Consider the following 13,961-nt stretch of genomic DNA (forward strand, 5'->3'; position numbering starts at 1 on the left):
GTTCGCATGCTTGGTGATTGTAAGTGTCACTTGTGTCAATGGTTCTTTCACCGTAGAGGGAGAGGTTGGGAGTGAGTCCCAAGTCGGTTGGAAGTAGTCCCAACTCTGCTAGGAATACACAACACAACAGGACATGCACAGCTTCTGGCAGAACAGTCCACACGGATGCGGCAGTCACAACACGCAAGGTAAGATAACACATATAACACTCAGCGGATTAGTCCGCGCGAGGGAAACGATTGTTATAGCAAGTTTTTTATGAAAGGTTTGTTTGATGTCCGGGAGAGTAGTCAACACAGACGAGACAACATTAACAACATATACAACACATTTTCATTAACATATATGTATTACAACAAGTGAATTAGTTCAATTGTTAAACACAAGTTAAAGCAACACGCATTACAAGTGTTTAAGATTAGTCTTACAACAGTTACAATACATGTGTGAAAACGTGTTGGCCTAATAGAAGGCTTTTGAATTAAGTGAAAAGTTCCAAGACACATCGTTACACCATACATCACTAACCCTATGAGCGGGGCATTGGAGCTACTACTTACTCCTCAAAGAAAAGATTACAGATTCTCAAGGCTATGTGGAAAAAGCTGAGGTGAAAAAGTCCTTTGCATGTACAAATGAGGTGGTATTTATAGCTAAGGGTGAAACTGGCCCTTATGGTTGTTCGACTACCCTCATGACTGTTTGACTTCCATGACTTTTCAACTTTATATGACTCTTCGTACAACAAGTGGGTCTCTTGGACTTCCACGTTACATTACATTGATTGACAGTATGGCCCATAGTAGAGATGTGGACGACATGACTCGACATGACAGTGCTAGTACATTCGTGCTACTGTTGGTGTGCATGTCGAGCTGCAGTGTTGTTGGGTGATGGATGTCCTCATGGTGTGTCACAGCTTCACCTCCGCATGGAAAATTGTGCGGAGTCTTCGATGGTCATTGGTTCGCTTGATGTTGCATTCACACATTGCTCCTTACTTGTATGTTGGTAAGCTTGACAAGTTCGTCTGTTCGCGAAAGGTGCATGTTCGTCCGTCCGTCCGTTCGTGAACACATCTTGCATGTTTGCTCGTCCGTCCGTTCATGAACACATCTTTGCATGATCATCCGTTCGCGAGCACATCTCTTTGCATGCATCGTTTGTTCGTCCGTTGGTGAACCTGTCCTTCTGCATGTGCTCCCTTTGTTCATCCCATTCGTCGTCGCGCCATGTTTGTTTGTGTACCTGTGTCTGCAGTCACTCATGACGAGACAACATCAAATCCATAAACCTCCTAGTCTACCATGATGCATGATCATTTCGGATGCAGGTGACAAAGTTACGAGGCGGGATGGAGGCTCCGGGCACTAATGATGAAAACTGCGCAGGAGTCACTGGGTGATGAAGATGGGCAATCCGGATTGACAGTGACTGTCCGCGAGGTCTAGCTTAGCTGGAGGACAAAACTGCACAGTTTTTGAGAGGAACAGTTCCGAGCTGCAGAAAGGCTAGGTGAGCAAAATTTGCGCAATTTCTTGAACGAGCGGGCAGCGGGAGCTTGGTAGCAAAAATTGCGCAATTCCTGAGGGGAACTGGCAGTTAGCTGCTGAGTCACTGGCAGCAAAAACTACGCAATTCCTTAGGGGAACTGGTTGTCAACTGCCGGGACCTTGGCAGCAAAAACTGTGCATTTCCTGGAGGGAACTAGCAGTCAGCTATTGGAGCTTGGTAGCAAAAACTGCGTAATTCCTGGAGGGAATTGTTAGTCAGCTGTCGAGCGCTGCTAGCGGGGAAAACTGCGCTGATGCTGGGAGGCTGGCATGCTGGTCACCCCTACGCAGTTTCTGAGTTGAGCGAACTGTTGGGCAGTAGAGGACTTACTCATAAAAACTGCGCAATTTTCTAGGTGAGCAATCGGTTGACTGTCGAGAGGGTTGGCTGGAAAAACTGCACAATTTTCTGAGGGAGACGGGGACGGGCATTGGGTGTCTATCCGGCTTGTCTGCGCAATTTTTCTCAGTCAGCGAAGCAGGCAAGGTCTGCAACCTCTGCTCAAATTTTGAGGGGAGTCAATCCCGGGGTGGCTGTCAGGTCAAACTCTCCAATTGACCAGCATGAAGGTTGATTGATTTGCTTGCGGACAACGCAGCTTGAAATGGCTTTCTTGGTGCTTCTGCGCTGCTCTGGGTGACAGTCGATCGAGTTGATGGCGGGGTGATGGTCCGGCTATCAGAGCAGAATCCAGTCGTTGAAACTTCAACAAAGTCACTAACTATGTTAATGAGCGAAAGATGCATAAATGATCTTGCAAACACACACTTACATGACTTGATGACGAGACGACTCAAACCATCCAGACACACATGCTCAACATGACTAATCGACGGTGTAAGCGACAAGCGCGACACTTGTGATTGATCGTTGGTTGACCGTGACGACGCTTGCGCGACAGTGAATGTGACTCCGTGTGTGAGTGCAACAGATGTTTTCATAGCGAACACAACAAGTACACACGAAGCGAAGACTTTGAGTATAACCAGAACATGGTCGCAAGCATGACTTTGACATCAACATGCAAAAACTTGGGTGAAATGATCAAGAAAGGTGGATGCGAAGACTCACACGAGCTCATGGAGTGAACCCGAGTGTGTGCAGTCATCAAGTGAAACTCTCAAGGGAGGCTCCGAAATTGGGTGCAGGCCAAAATTTTGGAGGGTGGTTGTAGCCGCTACAACACATTAGAAAGCAAAAATATGAAGCCAAAACCAGCTATAGCAAGCAAAACATTTGTAAAACAAAATCTAGGAAATCTAGAATCCTGAAAACCCATCTAAAAAGGAAACCGTCATGGTAGTACCAATTATTGTAGCATTAATATTATTGTACAAATAATTGCAGGACATGCAATAACAAATAAGCCAGGAGCTAAGAAAAATTGCATAAGCAGAGCTTGGTCCCCTACAAACTAAAAGAACCCTACACATATGCCGAAATTATGTTTTTCTTCAAAGATACGGTTATGTGGCTAAGCCACAATATACAAACCGTAGCAATATTCATGGACCATCAATTTCTTCTAGGGTTTTCATCTAGTCTTGAATACAAACTGAACTGGGGCACGCCCGTTGAGACTGGGATTTGAAGCTGGGAAATCATTATGGCAAGCACTGCCGCTTGCCACTAGACAACAGCCCAACAGACAAATTTTCCAAATTACATTGAACCAACCATACAAGCTGTATTTCAGGCCAGCAACACCTGATAAATGCATTAATGCTTGATCAGAAAATATCAAAATAAATAAATTGCATAAACAGCAGCACAGAATATATTGTTGTGGCCTTGGGAAAGTAGCAAGGTTCAAAGTAAAAAATTATGACACTAACATGCCTGCTTTAGTGGGTACGTATATTCATGTTTATCAAAGTGGATCCTCCAACAAAGGCTGGACCAACTCCAATTAAAGTTGAAAGCCAACAAATATGCCTATAAACCACCCTGAGTGCTCTATGGCAATTCTAGGGAAATTTTAGCCACCTGTAAACTCTCCAAGAAGCCTTCCTCTCACCATTTACAATTTTCTAAGATCAAATGCAGCTGAATTGGGATCATCCATGTTTCAAAATATATTAATTATGTGTCCACCACAAATTAAAGACTTTACAATGTTGGAAATTGTATATAGTTATTCAGTGAAATATGTGCCACTTCAGCAGCAGCATCTATCGAAACCTTATCCTGCATTTTCCATCTTTTATATAAAATAAGGTAAACTTAAGAAAGTTAAAAGTTTGAAGATGCCTTACAGTCCAAAGTTCAAACATGGGCTGTTTACTAGAATGTATAAAACAACAGTGCTTACCTGCTAGCTGCAGAACTAGATCTAGATAGAGTGATTATGCGTTGAGAGAGAGACACCATCGTCAGCAACCTCATTGCACAAAACTCAGACGAAGACTTCCATAACTGCAAACCATTCCGAGCATCAGAAAGGACTTGAAAATATCCAATTTTTTTCTATTGCCATTAATCATCACTTAAGTCCTCAGAATCTACCTCAAATGTGGCTCTCCTTCCAGGAAGAAACAATGTGAGTGAACCTCTATCACCAAGGAGTCCAGCAGCTACACCAAAATGATCTGGTTTAGAAATATTCATTTCCTCTGCCAATAATTTGTCCAGCTCATCATCTGTACCCCACAGATGTAGAAAGGATAAACTCAAACGAAGTAAATGGCCTTCAGTTGTTCCCAACCATGTGTTTTCTTCTGACCAGTTTCGATGATGCGCTGAATCTGAGATCACAGTTTGGGAATCCTCATGGGTTGTGGTACAATTACTTTTGCTGGGACTTTCACTTCCTATATTGAACATGGGCAAATTCCCTTCTGACAAGCCAGCCTGTTGATTTCTTTTTTCATGATTTTCAGAAGTTGACAAATGTCCCAAACTTGGAACCATCAATGAATGAAGATCAAACTGCAAAGCAGCTACACCAGGAAAAGGACAGGATCCTTTGATAGGTTGTATTCTATTTTTAAGGACCTGTTGTGCAGAAGATTGGTTTATGTAACTACTACCAATAGCATCTCCAAATGAAGATGCAACTGGGGCGACCTTAGTGTCGACCATTTTAGACTTCTCAATATTCCATCCACTTTTCTTAGTAGCTAAATTAACTGATTTAGTTGGGCCTCCCATTGCACCTGAAGTTTCAGAACCAGCTGATGTCAGTGCATCCTCATCCAGCTTTACTGTGCTATCATGATAATGATTTGAATTTTCACTAGAATGGAACAGTAGCGATGATGCAGATGTTGATCCACCAGGTACTTTGCTTGCAGAGGCATTTATGTGAATACACCTCAAGAAATTGTCAAACATAGAATGTGTTGCAGCACCTCGAAGAATCCTTTCACGAGCACCTGACTTTACATCCCAAACATACAAAACATCATTATGACCAGCATGAGTAGTAAACTGCATACATAAACAAGCAATATATCCTCTGACACCATCCCAAGCCACCATCTTTGGATAGCTAGCGTGTCCTGGAAACATTCTCTCAACTTTTAATGTCTCAAGAGATGAAAGAGCCACACAGGCATCATCAGCAACAGTCAGAAAACAATCCACCCAGGGACGATATGTACCAGGTGGTGGCAACAAAATCTGGCGCACAGGTGCCACGTGTTGATGCATTATTGAAAGCACATTTCCACCCTCTAAATCCCACACACGAACAGTACAATCCATACTACCTGATATCAATACTTGTCTACTGTGCTCCACTGGAGTAAACACCATATTATGTGCTGCCAAACAAAGTATAGGACCTGTGTGGCCAATAAAATATTGCAAGGCCACACTTGCATCATTTTTCTGTTGTAATCCATCCTCTTTAGCATAAACATTTGGATCAATATACTCCAACTTTACAAGTTTTATTTCACCACTACAAAAGCCATATACTAAAGCAAATGGTATAGACGAATTCCCTGAGAGCATCATGGAAGATGTAACAATCTTGCTTCTTTCAAATAATAAGGCACTGTTTCCTTTCAAACAATCAAGGGAAGACGTCTGATTCCATAAACAACATAAATATTCAGCATTATCAGCCTCTAGTTTTTTGCTCCGCAGCTCTTCTTCCAGAGCATCTATTTCTCCTTGATAATTACACCTGGTACTAATGTTAGGATGAGATAAATAGGAAGTTTTCAACCAATCACCCCAAATCCCACCTTTTCCAAGCAGGGTTGCCACCTGATGCTCATCCGAAATGGTTTTCATGATTCCTATTTTAGATTGTTCATCTAAATGACCCTGATCTTGAAACCTGGAAGAAGAATGAGATTTTGACCAAACTGTGATATGTGCTTCTCCAAACAGAGACAGTTCAAAGTCTGACTTCATAGATTCTATTCGAATGAGGAAACCATGCATCTGACTGAATTTCACACACAGACCCCCTCCATTCATCGAGGAAATGGGAGGTAATTGAAATAGAGATACTGCATAAGATGACTGCCCTGACTGAAAAATAGCATATACAATTGCTGCTCCCTGATTGTTCCAAATCACAACACTCGTTAACATGCTATCTTTTTTATCTGTCATCTTTAACTCGTCACATTTGTAGCCATCATTTGTTAGAAACATTCCTCCTGCCAAGAAAGTTTCATCAGAAGTACCAATTCTACAAAGGGAGCTATTTAAACATGATTCATCAATTAAAATAGTTCCTTCTATCGTTGATTTAATTGTCCATTGGTTCCTAGACACCAAAAGCACAAGCTTCCCATCCAAAGCTATTGAAACATCTTTTACTTCTTCATGAACCCCTTTTGTTGAACCTAAGGATGCTAGATATGTTTGATCACCCTTTTCCAAATTGTTCCTTGCTTCACTTGTCTTATTACTTTTGTCATTAAAGGCAAATACTTGTATCATTCCATAAAGATCAGATGCTATGACCAGTTTACTGTTTTCTGACATTGTATCTGGGGCAACCACTATAGATTTTACTGGTCCTATTGATAAGAACCCATGAAATATAATTTGCAAAATATTCAGAGTCAACGAGTCTACAATCACAATGGCACCTTTAGACATCCTTTTCAGGGTTGTTTCAACTTCTAGAGTACACTCCTTGGTGCTCTTTCCTGCTTCTTTACCTTCATCAACCTCATCTGTATGAGATCTTTGTACCTTCCCTGCATTGGCACAAGTGCAAGCAATGCAAACATACCGGCGAGATTTGGGCAAAGAAGCTAATGCAGATGGACTGCCAACCCATGGAGGCAATTTCCGCCTACGTTTACAGTGCCCACTGACGCTGCTCCATGTACATAAGACACCATCAACACAGGCACTGATCAAAGCGTGACTGACTTCAGACATAATGTCTTTGTCTGTCAAGCTTTGCATGACTTTATAATCCTTACCCGGTGTACATATCTCCAAATCAGCCACAGCTGCAGCATGCCCACAAAGCATTGCTACTGGCCAAATTTCCTGCCATGAATATGTCCATAACAATGGTCAAAATGATGCAGTATTTTCAAATAATGTAGTAAGAGACACAATTTCAAAAACGATACACCAAAAATGCAAAGCCTGCGTTGCATTTCAAAGCTATATATATATATAGCAACCTTAGAACTTGGCCAATGCAGTAATTGGAATAATGGAGCTAGGAAGTATTTCCTATGATTGGAGTGAGGAGTACCAACAAATGACAGCCAGCAATTTGCCCACCTCATCAACCTTCTATTGTTAAAAATAATTGTGCATGTTAGGATATAATGGTAAAACATAGGATAAGATTTACTGCATATAAATGAATGTAATCTTGAAGTGGCTGGACAAGTAGGTATATGAGATGTCACACTAGGAATTTGAAAACTAGGTTTAAATATCAAGTTAGGACGTTGAAATGAAAGGTCAACTTAACCTTTAAAAGCACATGAACGGGAACCCCTATGGGGATGAACAAGCCTTCCAAATAATGAAGTCAATTATTCTTATTCTTATCATCCCTCTTATATTTGTGTGCACATCTCTGAGAGTTGATATGGTATCAAAGCCATAGTGGCCCAAAGCTTGTAACTGGAGCACGAAGTCCCTAGACAGAGTAATCCGAAAGTTCAATGTACGAAGACACAAGTCAAAGAATAACTGAACATCAATTTGTGAAAGAAGACAACTGCCATAAGAAACTTCAAGATATGTGAACAAGAAGGCGAAAAGGCAAGTTCATTTAATTTTAAAGGGTGAATTTCTTGACAGGTTGAAAATTACAAAAAAAAGAGAAGTTATAAAGTGGAAGGAAAATCAAAACTAGCATTGAAGCAAGAAAAGTGAGTAATACTGAGGAAGCACCAAAGTCATTGATCATGGCTAAAACACCCACAAAAATCTGCAGTGGATAAATGTCAACCAGGAGACAACAGCATGAAATTGTTGCAGCAGCTTTACAACCAGTGTGAAGCATTTCAGCACAACACAGACATTTCCACAATAAATCAGGTGCTATCCTTCATTCTCAAAAATTGTTAATGTGGCTGCCAAGCTGCAGGAAATATGTATACAAATGCATCCCACATGTTGGAAACGCGCTTCATACTGCCAAAAACATGTTTCTGGTTCATACCAGCGTCCGTACAACAAGTTTCCAAAATGATTTATCTGATTCCTCAGTCCCTGACTGGGTTTGACCAAAAATGCTGGTAATTAATAGTAATGTAAGTAAAAGTTGAGATTTCTTTTCTATCTTTTTACTTGAAATTTCCTTTTCTATATTTTTACTTAATTGTATGTAAAAGTTGACATTTCCTTTATCTTTCCTTTCCTATCATTTACTTAACTTTTCCTTTATCTTTCCTTTATCTTTCATTTTCTATCCTTCTTATTAAATTTTTAACATTGTTATTAATTGCTACAAGATATTTGAGAGTGGTTCCACTTCCAGCATAATCAAACTTCATAATGAAAAAGTGGAATTTCATATCCCATTCAAAATTCAGCAAACTTTAACATCTTTCAGGATTTCAGGATTGGCAGGACTGCAGCATTTTCATTGGATTCTATCATGTATGAGAGTATGAGATTGGTAATTAATCAGGCATTTAATCAAGAGGTGCCGAGCATTGATGAATGAGTTGATAGACTTAGAGCCTTCTTGTTATGAGGAGGCAACCTCTCAGCATGTTTTGCAGGATGCCATGGTGGAGGAATATTTCTCCATCATGAAGAACGATGTCTGGGAGACTGTGCCACAGGGCAAATCAGTAGTAGGCTCACGATGGGTGTACAAGGTGAACCATGGAGCAGGTGGAAGTGTGGAGAAGTACAAGGCCAGTGTCTTGGATGTGGGAATAGTGTCAGTTGCTAAGAGGCAGTAGGTGACAAGGAAGAGTGATTCTTCAGGTACTACCAGAAGCCTCAGTTGGTACGAGATGACATTGTTAGATGCTCAGGATCAAGATCCTAGGAGCATGTTTGGAAGGAACAAGTCTTCATATCAAATTCTGCAACAAGAAGCACGGAAGTCTTCTAGTTCAGAAGGAGCAGCTACAGCATCGAATAACGTGGTGGTGTTGGGGGCAAATCCAAGTGGAGGAGGTTCTCCCAAAAGTACCTTCCTCGGTAAGAGGGAGTGTTGAAAATGTAGCGAGTAAAGGTCTTCTGGCTTGTGCCTTAGCCAGTGAAGACCTCAAGTTGTCTTTCTCGAGCATGAGTGTGAGCTCATGAGTTAGACTTCAGTTAGGATGAGTTTATTTCTAGTTCACTGGAATGATCATCAAGTTAGAATGTGTAGAGTTGGAGCTTCAGTTTCATGGAGTCTTCTTCAGTTTGACTACAAAATGAGGTGGCAGTTACAAGTTCGGTTAGAGCGAGTTAGTCTTCAATCTTGATTGAAGGAAGAACGACTTAAGACTCCAAGTGTTGATTAGAGAGAGAAAGACTATCACCCTCAGTTAATACACTATCAGAACTCGGCTTCTAAAATTGAATTGGACCTTCCTTGCATGCTCGAATTGGGTCTATAAAGAGGAGGATGAAGGCACATAATCGACACAATTTTGTGAGATCATCTTTGATTGTGGAGAGCGCAGAATTGAGCATCAAGTGTGCAAGGATTTAGGAGATTGTGTGCAAGGATTTATGGATCCTCACTAGAGAATAGGAGTTAATTTGCGCAAGGAAATAGGGACCTAGTGTGCTAGGAAATAGGGACCTAGAACGCAAGGAAACAGGCCCAAGTGCACAAAGGAATAGAAGCTTCTAGTGCGCAAAGATCAAGGAGCAGGGATAAGGGATTGCAAGGGCAAGTCGAGGCTTCAGTAGGGGAACAGTTGCGTGCTAGAGAGTTGAGATCAAGCAGTCATCAAGGCAAGGCAAGATCATTGTATCGGCTAAGATTAGTGAGAAGAAGCAAAACGTTTTCTCAAAGACAAATTGAATTGTAAAAGATCCAATTGCTCAAGAATAATCAATAAAATACCACAACAAAGAAAGTAGGTTTTCCCATTTGGTTTCCTGGGTAAACAAGCGTGTCAATTTGTGTGATGTGTTTTATCTCTAGTGTTTTATTATGTTGCTTATGAATTGTTAAGAAACTTTGTATCTTGGTGAAAGTAAATTTGGGTTCATTTTTTAGTCGCCTTGTTTTCAGTTATTCACCTAAGTAGTTGCACAATTTCAACAGAAAATTAACAAACACTTGGCCACAAGGGGTCTTAGAGCTTCTGCAACAGATGATCAATTAACCCAATGAAACCCTTCATAAAAGAAATAGAAATAAACCCAAAACCCTTAGTCCATGAAGCTCTGTAACAGAGATGCATAGAGAAGATTAGGCCTCAAAATTGCCTTTGTCCATCGAAAAATAAGCCCATCAAGAGCTCGCAGTAGCCTCAAGACATATGCTACAATTTTGCTCTGAAATCTCCCATAGATAGCTACTGAAGTGGTCTCCCAAACAGGGTTGAATAGGCCTCATAACATATACACTAGCCTAGTGAAGAACCAATGATCAAAGATAAACTTCAATTGCCAAAACAGTCTCCAAAACTTGACTTGTAGCTTCAATTAGGCATGACTGAGCAAGGCCACAGAACTCGCAAGATGTGTCAAATTTGGTGCAAGAGAGTTCATACGAATGGAGGGAAACGAACTCCCTTTTTATTGAGGTCGAGGAGGCCTCTAGGAGGGGCTGACTTGATCAAAAATTATGGAGCCGACCCTCCAAAAACAAAATTTCAATTTCAATTTTTGGAGACAAAAATCACTTTCCCTTTGAGGATGACTTAACTGTTGAGAAATCAATATGCTAGTAGATTAGGGTTGATTCCTCTTACTTGATAATTGCTTGTGAGAGTTTGTCGGCTTTTATTACTTTATTATTTCTACTTCATCAAGCAATTACCAAAATATAAAGTGCATGAAGATTACAAAAGACAAAGAACAGAAGATTTAGGCTCCAAGCCAGGGAAAAACCCCACAAAGGGGAAAACCCAAACAACTTCTCTTCTTAAAGAATTAGATCAAAGTAAGACATCCAGGACCCAAGACCAAGACCTCCACAAAGAACCACGTCAACCCTCCTTCAGAGCTTTCTCCAACCAAAACAAAGTCAACAAGAATCAAAGTTGGTCAAACCTCTTCAAGTCAGAATTTCAGACCTGCAACTTCGTAGAGTTGCCCCAGCACCTTCATAAAGTTACCCCAGCACCTTCGCACATGTGAAAAATAAAAAAAGCAAAAATTTAATTTTTCTTCTCTCCTTAGATTCTTCTCCGTCCTTGGCTTTCGCTCTATTTCTTCTTCTTTCTTGCACAAAAACCGATAAGTGAGTGTGAGTGATCAACTGAGGTCAAAGTCTCTTCCTTTTATAGCTATCTAGGAGGTCGAATAATTGCCTCTTCAAGGTCGACATGTCCAAGCAGGGCTGACTTGGTCTTGTGGTGTCTAAATGACTCTCTTTTACTCAAAATAATTTTTTTCTTTTTCTTACAAATAGTCCAAATGGGACTTTGACACATGACAAATTTTCTTTTAGACTCAATAAACCCTAGAAACATGAAGAACATGCTTTGACTAGAAAAATAATAAGAATAAAAAAAATTATTTTTCTTCTTTTTTATTTTACATGAAATACATATTGATACAGTTACAATGATAATTATGAGACCGAACCTAGTTACATTTTGAAGATTAACCTCCTTTGTAAGCCAAATTAATCTCCAAAAATTTAATTAATATCGTCAATAATAATCCTTCTTGGCCAGCTTATTTCGGTTACGAACATTCTTATTTTAAGAGCAAATAAGACCCTCATGATTTAATCAATTATTTAGCCAATCATTAAGTTCCCTTCATCATCTCACTTTGGCGACTTTGACCACACTTTCGAGGAAAAAACTTTGATCAAGTATATCTCCTCAACCATGAGGATTTATGAGGCGTGCCACCTACCGTTGGAATCGACACGACGAGGAGAAAGAAATGAAGATGGTCTTGAGCCCAAACATATTAATCTTTCCAATCAAATTCCTCAATAAATGCGGGGCTTCTTTTGGTTGCTGCTTGGGTTGACATCAATGACAATCAAAGGTCAACACTAGGTTATCATTGACCTTGTCATCATTGACTCCATCGCCTAATTCAGAGAAGGTACCAAACTAGCTTGCAGTGGTCATTTTAATTTATTTTTTTTAATTTATGGTAACTAGGGTTAGGGTTAGCTTAAATATGCATTTAATAGAAACTTATTGTCCATTTGTTATTGTCATACTGAAAGGGATTACATATAATAAACATAAAGAGGAAAAATCTAGCATTAATTGTAGCCTTTCATCCCAAAATTAGGGTTGACGTTTTGATTTCAATTGTTGCCATATGCATTTTCAGCCATTCAAAACCATTGTTTACTTTACCCTAGCTTGCCTCCTTCATAGTATTTGGTCGTTTGTTGCTCCTATCACTTATAAGTTATTTTCTAGAGCTGCTATATACCATTGTGTGCCCTAAATCTGCATAACATACAAACCCTAACTTTTAGCAACCTTCTTATAAATTATAAAGGTCTTAGAAAAGTGTACTTGAACTCTAGGCAACTCTTATCTTAGCCTTTCAAGGCTTGGCCAATACTTTTTCCTTCAATTATTAGACCTTGCATCACCATTGAGCCCTCTTTAGTTGAATATCTTGTTGGTGATCTTTTGTAGGGAAGCCTCCCTTGTCCACCACTAAATAGCTAAAGAGAAGCCACTAAGGTGACAGTGGTGGTTGATCTCTTGCTGCCATAAGACCTAGGTTGCCTAGCGAGGCTTTGCACTAAGCCCTACTAGGTTTTGCTGTAACAGTTTTCTCAAAGTGCACAAGTCAACTTCCAAGGTGAAACAGGTCAACCCAAGGCTTACCACAAGTCAGTGTAGTCAGACTTCTTTTGAATATAAGGGCTAGTTACATATATCTAGTTATAATGTTTTAATCATCTCCAAGGTTAAAACTTATATCAAGATAGGAGCGCTCCATTCATCTCTTGTACGAACTCTTTCAAATATGGCCTTGTCTCGGTGTCTCTTATAAGAATATAACAAATGAGTAACAACTCCTCTGTAAATGTTTTGACCATGCAACCAATCTTTTCTTTTGAGGTCATGTCATCATATATGCCTAGATTTTGAAGGTAACTCCCATTGCTGCTCTGTTATATAGGGCTTAAAACAAGACAAAGTTCACCAGCTATCTGAGTGTTGCCACAACAATTACAACGGATAGTCCTAACAATGATCTTCTGCTAGAAAAGTTAAAACATCATTGAATGTTCCTAAAAATAGACCCCTTTTTCACTTTCAGCCTATTTACTATAAGAAAATATTGTAAAACAACATGAAAACAATCCCTTAGAACTTGGACTTATGGCTATCACTGCTGCTTTGGGTTATACAGTATTGGAGATCAATAATATGCTAAGTCATTCATTGCATGGTGAAATCATAAATGTACTCTTCAAAGACTTCAAACCTTGCAGTTCTTTAGTGGTATATCCAGTACCTCATTGAACCGCTGAATATGTCGAAAATAGTTGTTATTGATGTCAAAGGTTGTCCAAATGAAAGAGAAAGTTTTAAATAGCATATTTCAAGACCTTTTCAAAGATATATGGCACACCTAACTCCTCACGGTTGAGGAGAAATGGTCTTTTGAATAGTCTACCAGTTGCACAAGTCAGCCCAACAAGTCGACAAGTCATCCCTACTAATGGACAACTCAGCCCTACCCCAGACCCCAAAGGCACTATAAACCAGTGTTGCGAAAATCGCGATAACATGAAAAAATCGCGAGTTTTTCATATCCCCGATAAACTCACCCGATTACTACGTAGCTTTTGTTTTTCCAAAAAATCAGCGAAATAATCGCGATAACTTTAAAAAAGCGTGATAATT

General features: G+C 40.0%; 1 protein-coding gene across 4 annotated transcripts in view; it reads right to left on the reverse strand.

The window, feature by feature from the left end:
- The window catches only part of LOC149159150 (Transducin/WD40 repeat-like superfamily protein), a 146,856-nt gene that overhangs the window by 119,784 nt on the left and 13,111 nt on the right, over positions 1–13,961 (reverse strand). For all 4 annotated transcript variants that reach the window (XR_016261743.1, XM_089436411.1, XM_089436412.1 and 1 more), the window contains exons 2-3: positions 4,060–7,020; positions 3,866–3,969 (exon numbers count right to left, since the gene is read on the reverse strand). Coding sequence is in view for 3 of the 4 variants with exons in the window: in XM_089436411.1 (XP_089292537.1) it covers positions 3,866–3,969; positions 4,060–7,020 (3,065 nt within the window). In the remaining variant the exon portion in view is untranslated. The remainder of the gene's footprint in view (positions 1–3,865; positions 3,970–4,059; positions 7,021–13,961) is intronic.

Source organism: Pinus tabuliformis, chromosome 5_2 (assembly GCF_031772625.1).
Source record: "Pinus tabuliformis cultivar Carrire ecotype Pingquan chromosome 5_2, CPIR1, whole genome shotgun sequence".
Taxonomy (NCBI): domain Eukaryota; kingdom Viridiplantae; phylum Streptophyta; class Pinopsida; order Pinales; family Pinaceae; genus Pinus; species Pinus tabuliformis.